The 23,211-nt window shown below is 46.7% G+C and overlaps 1 protein-coding gene across 6 annotated transcripts in view; it reads right to left on the bottom strand.

Annotated features, from left to right (window-relative positions):
* The window catches only part of LOC137424410 (sarcolemmal membrane-associated protein), a 274,679-nt gene extending 253,636 nt beyond the window's left edge, over positions 1-21,043 (bottom strand). Inside the window, exons 1-2 of one of the 6 annotated variants that reach the window (XM_078775449.1) lie at positions 20,967-21,043; positions 20,823-20,887 (exon numbers count right to left, since the gene is read on the bottom strand). Coding sequence is in view for 3 of the 6 variants with exons in the window: in XM_078775446.1 (XP_078631572.1) it covers positions 19,121-19,312 (192 nt within the window). In the remaining 3 variants the exon portion in view is untranslated. Of the gene's footprint in view, positions 1-19,120; positions 20,149-20,822 lie in introns of those variants that run through there. The other 5 variants (XM_068111836.2, XM_078775451.1, XM_078775446.1 and 2 more) reach the window with 5 other exon arrangements.
* Between the last annotated feature and the right edge of the window lie 2,168 nt (positions 21,044-23,211).

Raw genomic sequence — 23,211 nt, forward strand, 5'->3', positions numbered from 1 at the left:
GAGTTGACAAAGTGGAAGACACAAGGCGGCCATCTTGGATTTTGACATGGCGACCCAATTTTCAATAGCGTTCTTCCTTATGCGTAGATACACCCACACTCCAGATTAGAAGTAAGTAGTTCGTTTATTTTTCAAGATATTCCACTCACAAGGTTCAGACATACATGGCGGCGGCCATCTTGGATTTTGACGTGGCGACCCAATTTTCAATAGCGTTCTTCCTTATGCCTAGATACACCCACACACCAGATTAGAAGTTGGTACTTCGCTTATTTTTCAAGATATTCCGCTCAAAGTTCAGACATACATGGCGGTGGCCATCTTGGATTTTGATGTGGCGACCCAATTTTCAATAGCGTTCTTCCTTATGCCTCGATACACCCACACACCGGATTAGAAGTTAGTAGTTCCTTTATTTTTCAAGATATTCCGCTCACAAGGTTCAGACATTTACTTTTCAAGATATCGCGCTCAAGGTTTAGATATGGTGACAGCCATCTTGGATTTTGACGTGGCGACCTAATTTTCAATAGGGTTCTTCCATATGCCTAGTTGCACCCACACACTAAATTAGAATTCGGTCCTTCGCTTACGCACGCACACAAGTCCGCATGCACGGACACACGGACAGAGGGGAAAACCATAGTCCCCGTTTCGCTCCGCGGTGCGACGGGGGACAATAAACCTCTTGTACACTGTCCGAGTTCGACAAGGTGCTTATTGAGGGGAAAGGGATTGAAACCCGTGACACATCCCCATAGCATGATGCTGCCACCATCAAGCTTCATGGTAGGTATGGTGTTAAATGGGTGATGAGCTGTGCTCAGTTTCAAAGGACGTTCAAAGGAAATTGGATGCACCTGAGCTCAATTTGGAGTGTCATAGCAATGGGATCGAATACTTATCTACTCGACATTTTAACTTTACATTTTTAATTAATTTGTAAAAAATAATAATAATAATTATTATTATTCACTTTGACATTACGTGTAGATAGATCAATGACAAAAAACATCTCGGAAAAAAAAAATCCATTTTAAATTCAGGCTGTAACACAACAAAATGTGAAAAAGTCAAGGGGTGTGAACACTTTCTGAAGGCATTGCACAGCACAACAACCAAGTAAAATGGTATAATTTGAGAGCTTGAGATAAAGTCTGCATGATCAAGACTCAGCAGCTTTATCGCAAACAGTTCAACATGAGAGATACACCCAGCAAGAACTTCACAATGTCAAGAAGTTCAAGAAAGAAGGCACTGTTCACAATCTTAAGAAATCAGGGAGAGTCAGAAGACCTTACGTTCAGAAGAGAACATTAAGACAGTGAGACAATCTGTACAAGGACATCCTCATTATGGCACTCACAAGCTTGGTCTTCCGCACACTATTGTTTTTCAGTTCCTGAGACAGGACATGAAATTTTATCCATACAATGTGCAGATCAAACACTCAGACATTGGCAAGGCAGAGAAGTTCGGCGGCAGTATCATCTCCTTCAAGACAAAGCACATTCTGTCTCCCCATTCCCCAGACCTCAACCTGCTGGACTACTTTCTGTGGGGCTCCGTGAAGGACTGTCGATAAAGACAAGCCTCGTAACATCCAGCAGCTCAAGAAAGTGATTGAGGAGTGTGTAAGATCCATCTCACCTTTGACATGCAAGAGGGTGCCAAAGAACTTTGCTGTCAGAGTGGTCCCTTGCCTTGCGTCACATCGAATGTCACATCGTCACGTCCATGGATGTCACATCGAATGTGATCGCTTGTTTTGCATGGCATGGAGGTCACATTGAACACATAATTCAAGCCATTCCATCATTGTAAATCCACACCGTTCCATGCCATTCTATCATTGCAAAATAAAGTGCCAAAAACATCTCCGAAGTTATGACCTCTGATATACCATACTTTTCACAGAACACCAATGCCACTGAAACAGTTTCCTGAGCAAGGATTATGCTGGGTGGTTTGCCATTGCCTTCCCAGCTTTAGTTAGGGCAGCAATTTGTAATTTGTTCAGGGTGCCAGTGATAGCTTGCCTACTCTTCACGAAGGACACCGTGGGACCTTTAATGTCCACCAACTAATGCCGGCAGACGGGACGCCCAGTTTAACATCCATCTGAGGGTTGGTACATACATTGATGAATTACCCTACCTGTGAAACACCGGTATGACAGCTTATAGCTGGGTCTGGATAGGAACCCAGGCTAGACAGCTCAGAGGTGAGTGTGCGTACCTCTCTCGAGGCCATCCTGCCAGTCCCTATTTTATGATGGGTGATTGTTAATTTTGTATCTTGTATACCTTTTTCAAAATAAAGGATTGAAATAGTACCAAGACTTTTGATATACCCATAAATTCACCTTTCTGTAGAACTGTCTTCCTATAACCATATTTGGTATATACACATTAGTATGGTTGACTGATTTTTGATAGGAAGGAGGGAGTACAAAAAATACAGACCAAAATTAAAAAGCCAGCATTTCTGAAGGTCCAATCAAAAAAAGGACTCTTCATGACACGTTTGGTACAACGTTTGGCTATTCATGACAATTGATCTCGAGCTAATTTTTCCGCAATCAGAGATCAAATTAAAAAAAAAAACTGTGCACTTTCCCTACTAACTGGGTATCAGAAGGTGAGGAAGAGCTCAGTAATTGAAATCGGAGAGAACAAGAGGTTGCAGTAATGCAGTGGGCAGCATGCCTCAAATCATGTAGGCCTGTAGGGAATAGTTTAACACCACAAACTCAGGAAGACAGTTTCACACGAGGCAGGAAACAAGAGGGGGTGTGAAGAAATGACCAATGGGTTTAAGACTTCCACGTGATGGTAATAAGGAAGGATTCTGGCAGAACGCAGGCGACCTGGAAAGACGGGCTGGATGGAGAGGTGGGACGGCAGGAGAGGCCAGATCAGACTGGAACCGGCTAAAAGCGGTGAGGACACCAATGTGCCAACAGTGCGGAGGCAAAGTAGATCCTCAATCCCAGCTTCGAAATGTGAGATTCAAATAACACAAAGGGATTTAGGTTGAAGGATGTGAAGATAAGTATGATGGGAAGCAGCAGCACCAGTGCACAGTGGGAAGCCATATTCCATGACAAACTGCATGAAAGCTTTGTACACAATGATACGCTGAGGACAGCAGAGAAAGGTGTGGGACCTACAGGGAATTGAGGCAGCAGCATGCTTTGGAGGAGAGCTTGGAGATATAATCTGCACAAGAAGGGTGGTAGCTGATTGTAAGGCACAGGAGCGCCAAAGACTGTACCTTCCGATAGGCTAACAACAGATATGAATTGGGCGATACGCATGCAGATCATTATTCAGTAACAAAGTGTTTTATTATCTTGTACCACCAAAGCACACACACTAGTTTTGTGGAGGAATCAACATGTCATATGCTGAAAAAATTAAATAAAATGTCGTTCCTATAGTGCGCGACTTTCGAAAAGATGATGTACGAATGCTAATGAGGCCTTGCATGCATGCACGGTGTAACGATGAGGGGTAGGAAGAACATAAGGGGTGGACAATATAGATACAGAAGCAAAATTTGAGTGTGGGGAGTGATTTAACAGGTGTAGAAAACAAAATCACAGTTTTGGATAGGGGGAGGGGGAGGTGATCTAAGATGGTGGTGAACACCTGGAGGGAAAAATGAGATTTTGAGAGTGTGGAAGTTGGTTACACAGGTGGGACAAGCGTTACGCCTAGGTCCCCCGTCGGGGAAGTGATGTGAGTTGACAAAGTGGAACGCGCAGAAAACATGCTGTGATATGATATTTCGCTCACAAGGGTCAGACAAACATGGAGGCGGCCATCTTGGATTTTGACGTGGCGACCCAATTTTCAATAGCGTTCTTCCTTATGCCTAGATACACCCACACACCAAATTAGAAGTTGGTACTTCGCTTATTTTTCAAAATATTCATCTCACAAGGTTCGGACATACATGGCGGCGGCCATCTTGGATTTTGACATGGCGACTCAATTTTCAATAGCGCTCTTCCTTATGCCTAGATACACCCACACACCAGATTAGAAGTTGGTACTTCGCTTATTTTTCAAGATATTTCGCTCACAAGGGTCAGACATATATATGGTGGCGGCCATCTTGGATTTTGACGTGGCGACCCAATTTTCAATAGCGTTCTTCCTTATGGCGAGATACACCCACACACCAAATTAGAAGTTGGTACTTCGCTTTCTTTTTAAGATATTCATCTCACAAGTTTCAGTCATACATGGCGGTGGCCATCTTGGATTTTGACGTGGCGACCCGATTTTAAACAGCGTTCTTCCTTGTGCCTCGATACACCCACACACCAGATTAGACGTTGGTACTTCGCTTCTTTTTTTAGATATTTCGCTCACAAGTTTCAGACATATATATGGTGGCGGCCATCTTGGATTTTGACGTGGCGACCCAATTTTCAATAGCGTTCGTCCTTATGCCGAGATACACCCACACGCCAAATTAGAAGTTGGTACTTCGCTTATTTTTCAAGATATTCATCTCACAAGGTTCAGACATACATGGCGGCGGCCATCTTGGATTTTGACGTGGCGACCCAATTTTCAATAGCGTTCTTCCTTATGCCTAGATACACCCACACACCAGATTAGAAGTTGATACTTCGCTTATTTTTCAAGATATGCAGGTTACAAGGTTCAGACATACATGGCATCAGACATACATGGCGGCGGCCATCTTGGATTTTGACGTGGGTTGCACCCACACACTAAATTCGAATGCGGTCCTTCGCTTACGCATGCACGCACGCACGCACGCCGCACACATGGACGGACGGACGGACGGACGGACACACGGACGGAGGGGAAAGCCATAGTCCCCCTTTCGCTCCGCTGAGCGACGGGGGACAAAAAAAGGAGAAACAAATGAGTTGAAGTGAGCAGTGATCCTGGATCTTGAAGTTTCACCAGAAGGGGGTTTATGGTGTACGTACAGCGTGTGACCTGCAGAAAACTTGGGGAAGGAAGAGGACAGGCGGGGAGCAAAGCACGGAGAGGGTAGAGGGCGCAACGGGTGACCCCAACAGCTGTACTTGTACAATATTTAATAAACCTTCTTTCTTATTATTATTTAAGGAGACATGCTCTTTGGTACACAGTGCCACACATGATGCGTGATCACTGATCACCATGGAAAGTTCCGGATGGATATCTTTAATGTCATTGGTTTGATTGAGGTTAGAGCACATGCTCCTGATGTCACCCTCCACACTAGACGCAGACTTCGTTTCAACGGGAAAATTATTTATTACTCCGACACATTCGGCTCCCGTGATTGAACGGATTTGATCAGTTATTGCTGTTTTGAGATAATTTATGGATTGTGGCGTCCTTGTTAGATGTTGTCCGAAAGCATCTAGCCTTGAACTAGGTTTGAGTCTTGTTGAAGGATTTCAATCTCAGGTAGATTTCCACAAACTATGTTTCTTCAGTTATCAACAGCATGTTGAAATAATAGGCGCATCTTGGTTAAATCTAAATCGGCTGATGAAACACAAACTCCACTCTGCAAACGTCCAAAAAGTAAGAGGATATCATTACGATGGAGGAAGTTATTAGAGGTAATGTCCGTGCCATGTTTTTTTTGTGGTAACATGTGAAAAAAAAAGCAATGTGATTAATGGATAGAAAAAACAGTGTGTGCGCAAATGTCGAGAAACGTGCACGTGAGCAAGAACCGACCCAAACCAGCTCTGCATGTAAAGTGAGCTCCGGACAAATCGAGACACGTCAAAATCAAAACCAGCACCAAATCAAACTGTCATCAGCTCAAATAAAAAACCTACGATCAATTCAACATCCAATATTTACAACAACTGATAATTTATGTAAAACTTGCTGCTCTGCATCACATCGGTCTTTTTAATTAATTAATTAATTATTTGTTTTTCTTTTTCGTATACATATACAGAAACTCAAAGTTTACGTCCACCTGTGGGCATGCAGCTGTGATCCGAGAATGAACATCCTGTAAGTTTTCCACCTTTGACAACATCTTTGACATCCCCACAGAAAAAAAGAATCAAGGGGGAGGGGGTTGGGCGGGGTTATGTCCGGTGATCGTGGGGGCCAGGCCAGGTCCTTCTAAGCTAATCCAACAACCTGGAAATTTTTCATTCAGGACGGCTCAAACGACAAAGGCCCAATGAGGGGGTGGGGGCGAGGGGCACTGTCCTATTGAAAAAAAAATATTGGGTTGCAGGTCTTCAATCTGTGGGAGGGCAAGTCCTTCCAACATGATCATGTATATTGTTGAGGCAAATGTATCCTCCGCAAAGAAAAACGGTCCCACCAAGAGGTCATAGAGAAGGCCACACCACACATTGACCTTTGGGCTGTTGCGTATGTATTCAATGACCACGTGGGGGTTTTCAGAGCCCCAAATCCTCACATTGTGCCAGTTGACCTCCCCGATAAATGAAAGCAAGCTTCGTCTGTGAACATTACCTTTTTCAGGTAATCTCCACCATCCTCCATGCGACTGAGCATTTCTGAGCAAACACCTTGCATTTTGGTCCGTCATTTGGTTTGATTTCCTGCAGAATCTGCACTTTATACACATAAAGTTTCAGTCTTTTAAGCAAAATCCTCCTGTGTCCAGTGGAGGTTGGTAGTCGCAGTTCTCTGGAGGCGCATCTGATTTATTTTCTGGGACTTTGATGAAATGATTCACGCACTCATTCAACATCTGCTGCACTTGTGCTTGGTCGACTGCTACTTTTCTGTTTCTGACAACCCCGTCTCCTTAAACCTCTTGTACACTCACTGGTACTAGTCCACGATGGCAGATTCCTTCCATACCTTGTACGGAAATTACACTGAACTTGCGTGTCATATCTCATCTCGATGAACCATTCAACGCCCTGAGCTTTCTCCTGTGGAGTCACCATTTTATTTTACATTAAACCACGACACCTGAAAATAAAGAAAACTTTCTGTATTTGTGCAAATTCTATCTATAGATATTGGGTTGCAGGTCGCTTTGCAAATACTATCTGAGTTTCTGTATCATGTAAAACAACGAGTATTGTTGTATCATTTGTGGTTCTAAATATTGTTACGTCTGTGGGGGATAGACACTGAAATACCTTAATCCAGGTAGAAGTGTATACAGTCATGCGAAAAAGTAAGTACACCCCATGTAAAGTTTTGACTTTTTCAACATATTTCAACATATAGCTATTTGATCTTCATTTCAACAATAGTGATAGATATAGATAAAGGTGATATAATATAACAAATATCATGAAACATTTACATTTTGTCGTCCATTGTATAATTTAAATGAACGTGAATACAAATTTCGCATGTGGAAAAAGTAAGTACACCCCTACATTTATCACTACTTTAAATACCTAAAATTAAAATCAGGTGCACCAGCTCAGGTGCAAATGATTAGAACATCAATAGAGAGGATCTTGGAGGAACCTGTCTTATTTAAACCTCAGACATTTAGTTTGGTTTGCTCTTTGTTGTTGAAGTGTGCGGCGTCACCATCCCTAGATCGAAAGAGCTCACTGAGGCCTTCAGAAAGAAGGTTATAAATGCCTACGAGTCTGGGAAGGGATTTAAAAAGATCTCCAAACAATTTGAAATCAATCATTCGACTGTCCAGAAGATCATCTATAAGTGGAGAAGATTCCAAACAACTGCCAACTTGTTCAGGCCAGGCCGCCCCAGCAAGGTCAGCCCGAGAGCAGACCGCAAGATGCTGAAAGAAGTCTCTAAGAACCCCAGAATGTCATCACGGGACCTACAGGTAGCTCTTGCCACTGTTGATGTCAAAGTGCACGAGACTACCATTAGAAAGAGGCTGCACAAATTTGATCTACATGGGATGTACCCATGTTTGGATGGATGCACCCAACCTGGTGTGTACCCTGGTTTAGAATAGGTACACCGTATCCCTGCGTGTCGTAAGAGGCGACTAAGAGGGTTGGCGTCAGGAAGGGGCATCCGGCCATAAAAAGCATTGCCTCAAAAAGAGAACCATGACAATTACAACTACATATGGGCAGGGTACAGCCCGAAGTACCCCGTGGGGGACCCCACTCCCTCTCGTCAAAACTCAAGGTGGGGAACCCGATCGAAGCAAGGGTGGAAATCACTCCATTTATGACGATGAAACGTCTGATGCCCCACGTGGAGATTGGTTTCTGAGGTTTGGGACATGGAATGTAGGGACAATGACAGGGAGATCAGGAGAAGTGGTGGAAGTATTGGTCAGAAGAAGAGTGGACATATGTTGTGTGCAGGAGGTGAGATGGAAGGGAAGTGGTGTGAGAATGGTGAAGCGTAGGCAGGGACAGAAATACAAGTTTGTGTGGCAAGGGTGCCCAGAAGGCATGAATGGTGTTGGTGTCCTGTTTTCTGAGGAGTTTGTAGACAGTGTGGTGAGTGTGACGAGAGTGAGTGAAAGGTTGATGATGGTGAAAATTATGATTGGAAAGTTCTTGGTGAACGTCATCTCGGGATATGCTCCGCAGGTTGGTCGGAGCGATGAAGAGAAGGACAAGTTCTGGTGTGCGATGGAGAAGCTGATGGAAAACGTGAAAGATGAGGAAGTTGTTGTGGTAGGAGGAGACCTAAATGGACATGTGGGAAGGAGTATGGACTGTTTTGAGGGAGTTCATGCGGGTTACGGCTATGGTGTGAGAAATGGAGAAGGTGAAAGGATTTTGGAGTTTGCTGATGGAGCTGATTTGTTGATTTCTAATACTCAGTTCCAGAAAGAGGATAATAAGCTTGTTACATACACGTCAGGTGGGTCGACGACAACCGTTGACTACCTGCTGGTGTGTAGGCGAGATAGGGGGAACCTCCGGGACACAAAGGTGATCCCGGCGGAGGAGGGTGTTTCACAGCACCACTTGGTTGTCTGCGACATAAGGGTGAAATGTGCAAGGAGAGCTCGGCGGGTGAAGTACCAACCGAGAATGAAGGTGTGGAGGTTGAAAGAGGTGACAGTGAGGGAGGCATTAAAAGAGGCTGAGTATGGTAGAAGATGGTCAAAATCGGCGGTCAAAATCATGCTTTCTCGGGTCCTGGTGTTCCGGGCTGGGAAAAAGGCAAACAAACTCTGTCCTTAATGGTGTTTGCTCGTGGCGGTCGCACTGGTGCCGTGTGCTGACTGAGCAGAATGACGGAGCTTGGTGAGGCCGAGCAGGAAGGAGCGCGGGCCTGTTCGTTTCACCGTCGACGGCCGCCAGGGTGCGAGGACCGCTCGAGGAGCCCATGGAGTGCAGGCAAACGCACCACACAGACAATAATTACTTACATTTATTTTTCCCCTTGTGTGTATTTGAGTCTGATGGAGGATCCCCAACTTCGGAATATTTTACCGTGCATTCTTTGTTCCCTGGCATTATTTTTATTAAACCTATTTATTTATACATTTTAATTCCGTGTCGGTTTTGAGTTGATTTTCCAGGTTCGAAGACATCCAGTGGGGTCCGTGAAGGTAAGAGCTTCGTTACCCTTCGCTGCCTCATCCCCCGCGCGTATCAACTCCGCAACAGTTGAATTGAACTCCTCCAAGTGTTAAGCTTGATCGGCTAATCCGTCCCCAGAGGTGACACCCCGGGAATGCGACAATACATTGATATCCAACGTTGTTCAGATCTTTTTGGAACACTCTGTACTTCTTTCTTTCAACAATGGGTGGAGACTGAATCTTATTCATGAAATCAGTGTCCTCTCCAGACACATCTATGACATTTGACACAGTCTGGCATCCCTTTCTGCTTGCTAAACACTCAGCCACCTTCCTTCCTGGCTGGCGGATTTCCTCCAATCATACAATCAGTGCATATCCCTCAATAAAATCCTGTCCTCTCATCACCCAGTTGAAGTTGTAATTCCCGAAGACAGCAACTTGGGCCCAGTCTTGTTCCTCAAACACTTCAACGACCTCTTTAATGCTGGAGATCACTCTTCGTTCTCCCACCCTCCCTCTTTGCAGTTGTCTCCACTTTATCCTGTCGTGTAACTCATCCCGACAATGTGAGTGCAGCCTCTCCGTCTGTCTGTCTGTCTGTCTGTCTCCAAATTGAATATGTCAATCCATCTGCACTCTCACTCCATCTCTGCCAAATGATTATCTCTGAACTACTCACTACTACTCCTACTTCTTCTTCTTCTTTAACATCCCCAATTATTCCCACCGTCTTATGAGGTCATCAAGGGAAGGCTTATTGGCCAAATATTTCACAAACTGATTGACTAGGTCTGATCGATTAAATGTGGCTTGCCTACTCTGTGAAAGAAACGGTGGGACCTTTAACATCCACCAACTAATGTGAGCAAGCGGGACATAGAATTTGAAGTCCATTGAAGGAAAAGCACATTTTGCAACGACCGTTGTGTGAAGCACCAATTCTACGGTTTATAGTCGGGTAAGGATCTAACCCTGGTGTTGGGCTAGCGGCTAGGGTGCCGGCTTAGGATCCTAGGATCCTGGGTTCGAATCCCGGTCGATTGCTGAATTAACGCCAGGGGGTTGACTCAGCCTGTCATCCTTCCGAGGTCGGCAAATTGAGTACCAGTTCACTGGTAATTCCCTGCTTGTCGTTAAAGGCGGCAAAAAGGGTTGGCGTCAGGAAGGGCATCCGGCCGTAAAACATTGCTTCAAAAAGGGGACCAAAAAACAACAACAACCACGGTTCCCGAAAAAGGCCAACCCCCGCTTTGCGGGGAAAAATGGCCTCTAAATGTGTTTTTTTTATAAGGATCTAATCCAGACTAGACACCTCAAAGGTAAATGTACTGCTACCTCTGCACTCTCCTAATTAAGGCACCTCTACCTTTCCAAAATCAACAACCAGAAGTTCAGCCTCTGGAACTTGAGCTTAACAATCAGTCAGAACTTCTCCTGGGCAGACTGTATCCAAATTGGCTTCCAAGGTCAGTAGCAAACTGGCAATCCTCGATTGTGCCAAGTCCTCCCTTTGTAACTCAACGTCTCATGCCCTCCATAGCCTTTGTCCATAGCTCAATGGAACACTGCCCCCCCCCTCCACCCCCCAACCTCCTGACCCCGACACAAACCCTTTACAGGTCGTGTCCCCTCTTTTCTCAACTGGATGCTTCAGAAACTAGAGCTCGCAACATCATTGGACTTTGGTTCAGGTCAGAATCCAGATCTGACATATCAGTGGGGATACAAAACATAACCTGTTCAGTTTAGCGGAGGTATGTGCTCCACCAAGTGCAGTTCTATTTTCCTTCTGTTATCTCTGGCGCTGATGTTGGGCTTCCGGTGTCGAGCCGTGGTCTGAGTTCCCGTCCAGTTGCACAGCTTGTCCTTCTGTAATTGTGACGAGGTTCTCGTTACCTTCTGCTTCTCGAAAAGACCAGACTTCACGTTCCTCTTGTGGGACTGCACTCCCGTACCACCCCCTTCATCTGCCGTGCAGCTCCTTTGCAGTCTGTGCGGTGCTCTTCTTTGAAAGTCATCCCAAGACTGTCATCCCAAGTGTATGTCATTGTCATCCATTGTGGCATTGATGGGAGATCTCCATTTGTTGGTGACCAGGTCTGATCAATTAAACGGAGAGGTCTGTTCCTCTCCGTCTCGCCACAGACGTGAATGGATTGCGTGTGGCCAGTCCTCTTCCGCTCGTCTCCTTCCGACCGACGCAAAGAGCGCTGGAACGTCTCTGCAGGCACACACGAGACCACAAAGCGACCGTTTGCTCGCGTGACCGAGCCAAGAGAATTAGCAAGGGCGAGACGGCTTTCTCTTCCTCCTCCCTCCAATTTCCAAAGTTTCACGAACGGACACGGCCTGAGATGCAGCCATTTGCCAGCGTGACCAATACAAAGGGAAAGAGCGAGCGAAGCGACCATCCCTCACGCAAAGCCAGGACCAGAAGAGAGAGCAAGATGGCGTGACCACGTCCTTTTCCCTTCACTCTCGAATGTTCCACAATGATGTCACCCTCTCTGTCTAATCACCGAGCGCTACTCAATCACGAAGGCCGGGGCATGGCCTCCCCGTTACGATTTGTCGGGGGCAGAGTCTAACCTCCGTTCGGCAATGTTCAGATGACATTGTTCGCCGTGAGGCGGGGCTTGCGTGCCGATCGGCAAATGTGCCGGGTTTGTTGGACCTGGCTGCGTTGTGAGCGAATGAGTCCATTTACAGTGCGATTGTTGTAGTTATTGTGGCGGCCCTTTTTGATGCAATAATAACGAAGGGAAAAATCACAGGGCAATTACACACTGGGGTTTATCCTTAAGCCATACCTAATTAGCATAGCTCCACCCCTTGTATGGAGACACATATACGATCTTACCCAGACAGTCGGCCTAACATCAAGGTGGGGTCTTCTTCTTCACGACACTCAGAGCATTCTAAACCTACAAGATTCTATCTGGACCAAGGTATTTCATTCCTAACATAACAATAATGTTGTTCTACCAAAGTAGAACGTTTTTACACACATGGTGTTGTGTTCAATGTTACACACACCACTTTTACACACATGGTGTTGGGCTAGCGGCTAGGGTGCCGGCTTAGGATCCTAGGATCCTGGGTTCGAATCCCGGTCGATTGCTGAATTAACGCCAGGGGGGTTGACTCAGCCTGTCATCCTTCCGAGGTCGGCTAATTGAGTACCAGTTCACTGGTAATTCCCTGTTTGTCGTTAAGGGCGGCAAAAAGGGTTGGCGTCAGGAAGGGCATCCGGCCGTAAAACATTGCTTCAAAAAGGGGACCGAAAAACAACAACAACCACGGTTCCCGAAAAAGGCCAACCCCCGCTTTGCGGGGAAAAATGGCCTCTAAAGGTGGTTTTTTTTTTTTTTTTTACCAAAGTGACCTTTACAATGCCAGTGTTTTCGGAATAACTAAAAAATGATCGCGTGTATGCGTCACACCAACAGGGTCAATATACCAAGCAGTCGTCCATACAATGGAAGAATAAAGTTCTAAACCTGACAATCTCCTCATAGGACTGTAAGTGATGATGCTTTATCAGGTAGTTATACACCTCCATGATTGCACAATAAACTGCAATTAAATACTGTACCCTGAGATATTGACTGACATTTTGATGCTCCAAAACAATTAATGTCGCTTGGACTTAAAGCTTATGTTGTGTAGGCCACCAGCAACAAACGTTTCAAACTTTGGTCGAAGGATGCAGTTTGGATATGCATCCTGGTCTGGACTTGGCAACTTTTTTTTATTTCATCAGAAATGTGAAGTAACACCTCTTTTCAAAACTAGTAATACCCACCCACTCCCTCAGTGAGCAAAATATAGTGCCAATGCCCCCTCCAACCAGCAGGGGTCAGTGGTTAAACCACTTGCACTGTTGAACGTCTACAGGCAAAAATCGCAAGTCGTCTCTCCACCCGCACGGGGACGTGGGGATTGCCGAGTTATGTCATTCCCATGACCAGACCCTGGGTATCCCAAGTACATAATGCAAAATTTGTTCGAGATCGGCCAAGCTGCTTTCAATTCCACAAGGTTCAGAGTCCAGACGATATCCACAGGGAATTGCTGAATTTCCGTATGATAGCTCCATAAGCAATGGCAAAATCAGTCGAAATTAAATCTGACACACAATCACTTTTGTCAACTAAGAGCAGAAAAGTGCATTTTTCATAAAAGCTGTATCCTTCTCTCGTAATGCAAAGTACTGTACATACCACAGCAATAGATGGTGGTATTTTCACCAAGAGAATGACATGTACATATACAGTATACAGATTATATAAAAACAGCAGATGTCCTTATTGATGTTGGACATTACGAGCAGAAACAAATTTTGAAGAGGACACACTGATAGTTGTGCAAAAAGACCGAAATAAGCAACTACATTTGAATATCATTCATAATCTTTGCCACAGTAAAGTTTCAACTTCTTTACCAAAGTTTGGATGTTGCCATTTGTCATGGCAAAATAAACTAGAGAGGTTCCAGGGAACCTGAACTCAACTGGTCGATATCAATATGGTTAGAATATGCATAATAGAACCACAAGCTATGTAGTTTATACGTGCTAAAAATATACGACAAAAATTGATTTTTCAATACGGCCGCCCTGCCACGGTCATTTTTGGGCGTGCAACGCCCAAATACAATCCCAAACTAGTTTATGTCTTTAAAATGCTGCATAACAAGTTTCATCAAATTTTATCAATATTTGTAACTTTGAGCGTAGACATCGAATTGTTTACAGACGACAGACAGACAGACAGACAACGGACGGCGGACACTGGGTGTCGACAAAAAGTCAGCTGGACATAGTCCAGTTGAGTAAATAAATATAACTAGAACAGCGCATGGTAACTCCGGCCAGGCTGAACAGCAGTTTATGTTTTGTATCTGATAGGTCAGATCTGGATCCGAAATGTACCAAAATATAATCGGCTTGTTATTGTCATTTACCCAACTCATTCACCAAGTTTTATTATAGGTCATCCACAACTTTTTGAAATATCATGCGGACATATCATTTTTGGCCCTGTCACTCAATGGTGGAGAATCACTTAAAGATTAAATAATTCTCATACCCGGACCCAGATCTTCACCTAAATCGAATCAATTTGTCCTTGTCACACAACCAACCTGTCCACCAAGTTTGGTCCGAATCAGTTCATAACTTTTTGAGATATCTATATATATAAAGTAGAGTTGGCCTCTATCTATGATCTCTAAGATCTCGAGAACCCGTGGACGGATTTGCGAGCGGAAAGTACTGTTCGACTCGGGATGGTCCCAGGAATGTCACGGAGACATAAACATTTAAAAAATTTCGGGTTTTAAAATTAGCGTATTATTAGCACTAGCAGAAGAGAGAGGGATTCGAAGGGAGGGAGCGCAGCGCTTCTAGCGCTTCTGACTACAGCACACCTTTATATATAAAGTAGAGTTGGCCTCTATCTATGATCTCTAAGATCTCGAGAACCCGTGGACGGATTTGCGAGCGGAAAGTACTGTTCGACTCGGGATGGTCCCAGGAATGTCACGGAGACATAAACATTTAAAAAATTTCGGGTTTTAAAATTAGCGTATTATTAGCACTAGCAGAAGAGAGAGGGATTCGAAGGGAGGGAGCGCAGCGCTTCTAGCGCTTCTGACTACAGCACACCTTAAAATTAAAAAAACTTCGGGTTTTAAAATTAGTGTGTTACGCGTAATTAGCGCTAGCAGAAGAGGGAGGGAATCTAAGGGAGGGAGCGCAGTGCTCCCTCCAGCGCTTCTGTTAGCGTAATTAGCGTATTTCGGAACGTTAATTTTTCAACTTCATTATTCGGAATCAGTACGTCCCAGAGAACCTTCGTAACGTTAATTTTTCAACTTCATCCGATTGACATGGGACCAACGGCATGTGACAAAGAGTGAAACATACAGGCTACATTTATTTGACGACAATGAGTTCCGACTTCCGACCTCGGTGGGATGACAGGCTGAGTCAACCCCCCTGGTGTGAAGGGGGAGGAGGAGGGGAGGGGGAAGAGAAGGGGAGGGGAACGAGGGGGAAGGGGATGGGAGGGGGGAGGGGGAGGGGGAAGGGGGAGGGGGAGGGGGAGGGGAAGGGGGAGGGGGGGGAGGGGAAAGGGGGGGGAGGGGGAGGGGAGGGGCCCTTCTTCCCCTGGGCACCCCCGCACCCTTCCCTCCCCCCCTTCCCCTCCCCCCTCCCCCCCCTTCCCCCTCCCCCCCATTCCCCTCCCCTCCTCTTCCCCCTCCCCTCCTCCTCCCCCGCTTCCCCCTCCCCCCTCCCCCCCGTTCCCCTCCCCTCCTCTTCCCCCTCCCCTCCTCCTCCCACTCCCGTGCAAAGCCGGGTACCTCTGCTAGTCCTGCTATATATCAGTTTTAGCCCTTTCACTCAATGGTGAAGAATCACTTAAAATTTTCTGATCTGGACCCGGATTTGAATCTTCACCAAAATCGAATCGATTCGTCCATGTCACACAACCAACTCGTGCACTAAGTTTTGTCCGAATCCATCCACAACTTCTTGAAATATCCTTGAGTCATCGTGCTACATATCTTTTGTGACCCTATTTCTCAACAGTAAAGAATTCCATTCCGGTATAGTCCTTCCATCTTGCTTTCACCTGTGTTTTGTTCTGCCAGAACTTTTGCTGTTGTACTCTTAAGGGCCCCAATCCTAGACCTAAACCTTCCTGTGGTCTCTTCTGATCTTTTTAAAGAAGATTTCTTGTTTTCCCCTTGTTGTTGTCACTTTCTAACTCGATGCATGCCTCTTTGAAATACGTTAATCTTTCCGAGCTTGTGGTTGGGAGTCGGCGTTTATCCGCTTGATGTCCTCTGTTGATGCGCCTTTGCTTTTCATCGCTTCTCTCTGCAATATTTGTTGCCTCATCTGACGGTTGTTTAGTCTTCTTCTTTCTGTTTGCTTTTGGGATCTTGTTTTTGGCCTCTTCTTTTACAAGGTCTTCATTCTGTTGCCACAACTCATCTGGCAATCTGTCGACCAAGTCCAGCTCTGTAAAACGGGTGTTTTTTAACCTTCTTTATTGCATGTCGTTTATAAGGGTTTTCACGGTCAGATCAGGTCGGAGTTTTTGATTATTTTTTTTCACCTTTCTCAGTTTCACGAGTAGTTTTGCCACAAGGACGGAGTTCGTGATCTGTCCCGCCTGGCAGAGTATCGGCAGATTGCACAGCACTTCCCAATATTGTATCAATTAGAATGTTGTCAATCTGATTTCTGTGGCCCATAAGGTGAATCCCATGTGTACATTGAAATCATGTCTGCGAGACAAAAATCAAGCTTTGCACCGGTCATTGAAAAAAACAATACGATCGGTTTGTTTCTCCTTTTGCTAACATGACGGCAATGCCGCTCGGCGAACCACATACGCGTGCGTGATCACTTCCGACTTTCAATTTCACAACTACAAATAATGTATGTGACAATCCTCTGCCTTCTTCTTCCTCACTTCACTCTCCCAACCATGCACAACTCATTCCCCGTCGGACATAACGGCGCACGTAATGCATTTGATGACGTATCACACACGTGACATCACAGACTGCTATGTGTGCAGGTAACGGTGCATGCCAGTAACAGGTACAAGGTGCAAGGATAGTGCAAAGAATAAAATACTTAAGCAATTTCTTACCTTTGCACATTGTGCGCTTTAATCCGAGCGCATTGCTCGTAATGCTGAGTTCTCAGGGTCAAAGCTTCTAAACAGCGTTGATCCTTCAACCATCGCCCAACGTCCGACCAATTCATGAAAGGTACATAGACGCCTCCTAATTGGCACTTTCTACACGTAATACAGGTATAAGGCCTAGGAGCCTCGTCAAGGTCCATCCTGGCTCTGTGGATGAAAACCTATCGTGACCAAAAGCACGGACTAGTGGTCGTAAACATCACTTTTCTCCAGCGATTCAATTGCTGCATGGGCTTGTAATAGAGCAACTTAAGGAAGAACAGTGATTGGAAGGAAAAGGGGTTATGGAAAATGAAGTAGTGGAGATGGGTGGAAGTACATACTTCAATATAGTGCAAAAGCATCGTTGACCATGTCATGCGCAATGGTCTCGCACCACTGTACTCGGCAACAAAATGGCCAGCAGCGGCTGAAAGCTGCAATATAGGTTTGTGCAAATGCATGAAATTCCAAACATGACTTGTGGAAAGGCTGAGCTCGACAATTCCATGTCAAGCCACATGTCTCTGCTGCCCCATGAGACAACAATCGCCTCAACTTACATTTTATGAGCAAGCACAACCACCGTCCAGGCTGGAGACAACCTTCCAGCAGCAAAATAACTCTCAAATGATCCTCTCAAACACATTCTCAGGGCTGGAAGGATAGCGTACAGGTATGCGTGTTCACCTTTGATCGATCTAGAACTTTGACCCGGCTATAAACCGCCATCCTGGTGTTTTGCTTTCAGGGTGACGCAATTCAGGTGCGTGCCATCCATCGGAAGGACGTTAAGCCAGACGGCACGTCTGCCAGCACCAGTTAATGATGGACGTTCAAGATCCGAGGTCTACAGTGTCTTTCTGGAAGAGTTAGCGAGTCATCGCCGGCATCCAAAATAATTGACAAGTTTGTGCCCCGATTGCCTGCTGGGAGGGCAATGGCAAGCTTAATCCCTGCAAAAGACCGCTTCGGCAGCACCAATGTTCTGTAAAGAACATGCATGGTACACATTGATGCTTATGAAGTGATGTAAAGGCTGATTCCCTTCGCCACTTCACCAACATGTGGGACACGCGATGCTTACCACACCAACATGTGGGACACGCAATGCTTACCGCACCAATATGTGGGAGACATGATGGTTACCACACCAACATGTGGGACACGCAATGCTTTCCGCACCAATATGTGGGAGACTTGATGCTTACCACACCAACATGTGGGACACGCAATGCTTACCGCACCAATATGTGGGAGACATGATGCTTACCACACCAACATGTGGGACATGCAATGCTTACCGCACCAATATGTGGGAGACATGATGCTTACCACACCAACATGTGGGACACGCAATGCTTACCGCACCAATATGTGGGAGACATGATGCTTACCACACCAACATGTGGGACACGCAATGCTTACCACACCAACATGTGGGACACCTGATGCTTACCACACCAACATGTGGGAGACGTGATGCTTACCGCACAAATATGTGGGACACGTGATGCTTACCACACAAACATGTGGGACACCTGATGCTTACCGCACCAACATGTGGGACACGGAATGCTTACCACACCAACATGTGGGACACCTGATGCTTACCACACCAACATGTGGGAGACGTGATGCTTACCACACCAACATGTGGGACACCTGATGCTTACCACACCAACATGTGGGACACGCAATGCTTACCACACCAACATGTGGGCCCGTGATGCTTACCGCACAAATATGTGGGTTTTTTAATCGAAGAGAATGTCATTAATTATTATCAACTTCAATTCACCTTCAATGTCATTGCTTTGCCGACGCACAATTAACAAGTGCACGTACGTACAATGTATGTATGTGTGCATTGTACGTACTTTATGTGTGCAAACTTTTAAGCAGGTAAGGGAACAAAGGTAAGGAACGGGGCTCACCTTGCCGTCTTCGTAGTACAGTAGCGCATGGTTCCGGGACAGGACTTTGCAATCGAAGGTGACGTTGTTGGGGCTGGGACGACACCGAGCGACCGAGCGACCGATCTTGGCAGGTTCATCCAGGGGGACCTGGCGCTCTTGGAAAGGGTGCGAGTTGGAGCGACAGGTGAACACGGCGAGAGGGGACGACATGGCGGGAAACGAGCCGTCAGCAGCCCTTTCGCATCGGGCCCTGATATGGTCGAGAGAAACAATTTAGTAGAAGAGGAGCCGGTATTTGAATGTGGCAGAATGACAGCTCGGGCAGGGGAAGCAGGAATAGGACGAAGAAGAAGAAGAAGAAGAAGAAGAAGAAGAGGAAACGATGTCGATAAAATATGCGGACGAAGTAAATGTGACTCAGCACAGGTAAAGATGTGTTTTGTCCCGAGGAAGACTCTTCTACCAAATAGAAGAAATAATATTTTGAAGAGAAAGGAGTACGTACTTCCGATATATTACAACGACGCGATCCCACAAGCTCAGAAAAGCATCCCCGGCGCCGTTACCAGGGAAATGCCGCGCGTAGTCCGAGAAGAGCGAGTTCGGGCTTAAGATCCGGGACAGGGACACGACATGTCCTGACGGAAAGACGAATGCACATGTTTTACAGACACAGACACGTGTGCAGGCCTGAGCCGTGCAGTGAGAACGCCTAACCACGAGTCGCCAGAGCGAAGAGACGCCCACGGTTGTTCGGGAGTCTCCTGCAAACCGCCGGGTGATCACTCAGATATTGGCTGATGTGATTACTGATGCTCAGAACACACGGGCGGACTTGCGGCCGCCAAATGTCTCCGTCAGACCGAACCGTGACACGCGATGCGCTGCTCATCCACCGTCGCCAATTAAGCTGCCTCTCATCTTTTCCCTTTTCGCTCTCTCCTTCACTTTCCCGCTTCCCGTACGCTTTCCCCGCCGTTTCACGACACCCACTTCCGAACCACTCAGTACGCCGCCGCCATGTCAGAATCCCAAACATGCAGGGTAGGGACTAGGGGGTAAAAAATAATAATAATAATAATAATAATTCGTCTCCCATTAACACCAAGATTATCGATATGATTTAATACGAGTAGTGCGTATCTCAACGTAAATTTGAATAATATGTCTAAAAATTATTACTATCGCTAAAATGTTAATGAAAAGATCGATGTGCAAAAAGGGCGAAACCAGCCAAGCGTAGAAACACCACGTGCACACCTCAATGCTTCCTATTTCACTATCGCTATATACGTTGGTATAACTCTACAAATCGAGAGCGAGAAAACGAACATAGAAGCAACACAAACAAAAGAATAAAGAAAATTTAAAGTTCAAAAGATAATAGTTGTTGGACTTTATATACGGTACTGATAATGGTCTTATCGGAAAATAATAGGCAGTAATATTTCAGCCATTAAACCGCAGTCCAAGTGTAGCCGGTGAGTCAATAATAAAGTTCACTTCCAGGTTAATACTGTATAACATTGAGCAAGACGAAATGACAGGCCGACTGTGGTATGACGGATGTTGTAAACTGTGTGCAACAGTGAAGGTGAGGACATCTACATTCATCATGGAAGAAGTTTTACAAAATGTAAATACGGGCATGAACCGCCTCATCAATGGTGGAAGAGGAATGTACTGAATAAACGAAAAGGGCTCACGGTGGAGTACGTACCTGCGCCAGATAAACAGGTTAGATTGTTTTGTATCCACTGGAAGGCTGCATCTGGAGATCCGTACCTGAAATAAAATCTAATCAACACTTGTTCTCGTCACCTAACCAACCTGTCCACCGAGTTTTGTCATAATCCGTCCATACCTTTTTGAGATGTATCCTGCTCGTCATAGACAGGTAAGGTGAGAGCACAACCTCCGTCCACCTTTGGTGGTGCAGGTAAATAATTAAAAATAATTCGGAAAAATTAAATACGTGTCATACGAATGCTGATTCCATAACCAACAAATTGCTGCAATTATAACTTTTGATTGATGACAAACTTTGATGCAATTGCTGTTGCATAAGTTACACAAACAGCTCATATAGGTAGGTACTCGATAATGGAAACAACTATCTATCTATAATTCCAGTAATCTCTGTACGTCTGTACGTCTGTACGTTTGTTTGTCTGTGACCGCTGTTTCTCGACAACCACGGGTCCGATATACTTTTAACTTGCCAGGTATATTGCTGGGGACCCGAGGATGTGCCTTTTCAAGGTTTCATATTAATCGGACAATTACTTACCGAGCTATGTCCAAAAAACGATTCAACCAATCAGAGAGCAGCGAACGATCGCGTGTGCCGAACGTGGAGGACACACTCTGCCTCGGATGGCACATTTGAGAGCGTATTCATTTATTTCACGTTTGCAAACTATGTTGGCGTTAAACTATGTTTTAAAACTAATAAAACCGAATTTGCGATTCATTCGCTTTCCTGCGCGTTTGTGCACGCGATGGCGATTTCTTTACCAAACTCCGGAAGCCGTTCGCTTTGGACCAAACCATTGCATGTAAATAGAGGGGGGGGATTGTCACCGTACTCGCAAGCCGTTCGCTTTGGACCAAACCATTTCATGTAAATAGAGGGGGGGGATATAATTTTAGATATAGATATAGTACGGGCAATGCCCTAGTTGATTTAAAATATGATATTGAAGGAGCCGGGGCTCCCACGTCGATCGGAAGAATGGACGCGACAAAAAGCTAGAATTCATCTGAGTTGCTTTAATGAAATCAAACACTCAGGCACTCTGAAAAACCGTTTATCAGTCAGCAATATATATCTATTCCGCCAGGGGGTTTGCCCAGGCCCGGCGCCAGGGGGCGTGGCCCAGCGTCCTGGCTGCGGCCTGGCAAGTTGAGCGCGGGCCTGGGCGTCCTGGACGAGCCCGGCATGGTGATCGCTCCGCGTCCTTGATAGGTGCAAGGCGATTGTGAAAACTCAGCGGCAGCCGCTACACACGTCCCCCCAGAATCGACTTGCACCGGCAGGGTCAATTTGAGGGGGGTCCTGATGACCCGGCCGAAGCGACCCCTGGCGGGTCGTGGGAGGGGGTCCGGTGAGGTGGTGGGCGGTCGAGTGGGGGGCACCGTGGACGGGGGACGGCCTCGCCGCGGCGGAAGGGCCACCCGTGGTGGGTGGTCGACGTCCACGTGCGCCGGCTTGAGGCGGTCCACAGCAATCCGGTCCGACCTGCCGCCGATGTCGATGACGAACGACTTGTCGTCCCGTCGCAGCACCCGGAAGGGCCCGTCGTACGGCGGCTGGAGTGGCCACCGATGTGCGTCGTGACGCACAAAAACATACTCCGCTGTGCGGAGTGCTGGGGGGACGTAGGACTGGGGGTCACCGTGGTGGGATGTTGGCACGGGGGCAAACCGTCGGGCGGCCTCCTGGAGGTCCGAGCGCTGGTGAGCTGCGGACCAGGGACTGGTAGCGTCGGGCACAAATTCGCCCGGGACGCGTAGCACCTGGCCATAGACAAGCTCAGCGGTGGATGCCTGGAGGTCCTCCTTGGGGGCCGTGCGAAGGCCCAAAAGGACCCACGGCAGCCGGTCGGCCCACCCGACGTCTTGAAGGCCGGCCATGAGCGCGGCCTTCATGGAGCGGTGGAATCGCTCGCACAACCCGTTTGCTTGGGGGTGGTAGGCCGTAGTACGGTGGAGCTTGATCCCCAGGTTGCGGGCGACCGCGCCCCACAGCTCGGAGGTGAACTGTGGACCGCGGTCTGACGAGATGTCCGCCGGTGCGCCGAAGCGGGCGACCCAGGTGGCGATGAAAGCCTGCGCCACGTCGGCGGTGGTGGTGGAGACGAGGGGAACGGCCTCCGGCCACCTGGTGGTCCTGTCCACCATGGTGAGCAGGTGTGTGAACCCCCGTGACGGGGGGAGGGGGCCCACCAGATCCACGTTGACGTGGTCGAAACGTCGTTCGGGCACGGTGAAAGGTGCCAGCGGGGCCTGGGTGTGTCGGTGGACCTTGGCCCGTTGGCAGGCCGTGCAGGCGCTGGTCCAATCGCGGACGTCCCGATGAAGGCCGTGCCAGACGAAACGCGCCGACA

The sequence above is a fragment of the Myxine glutinosa genome, chromosome 4, assembly GCF_964187855.1.
Source record: "Myxine glutinosa chromosome 4, kmMyxGlut1.1, whole genome shotgun sequence".
Lineage (NCBI taxonomy): Eukaryota > Metazoa > Chordata > Myxini > Myxiniformes > Myxinidae > Myxine > Myxine glutinosa.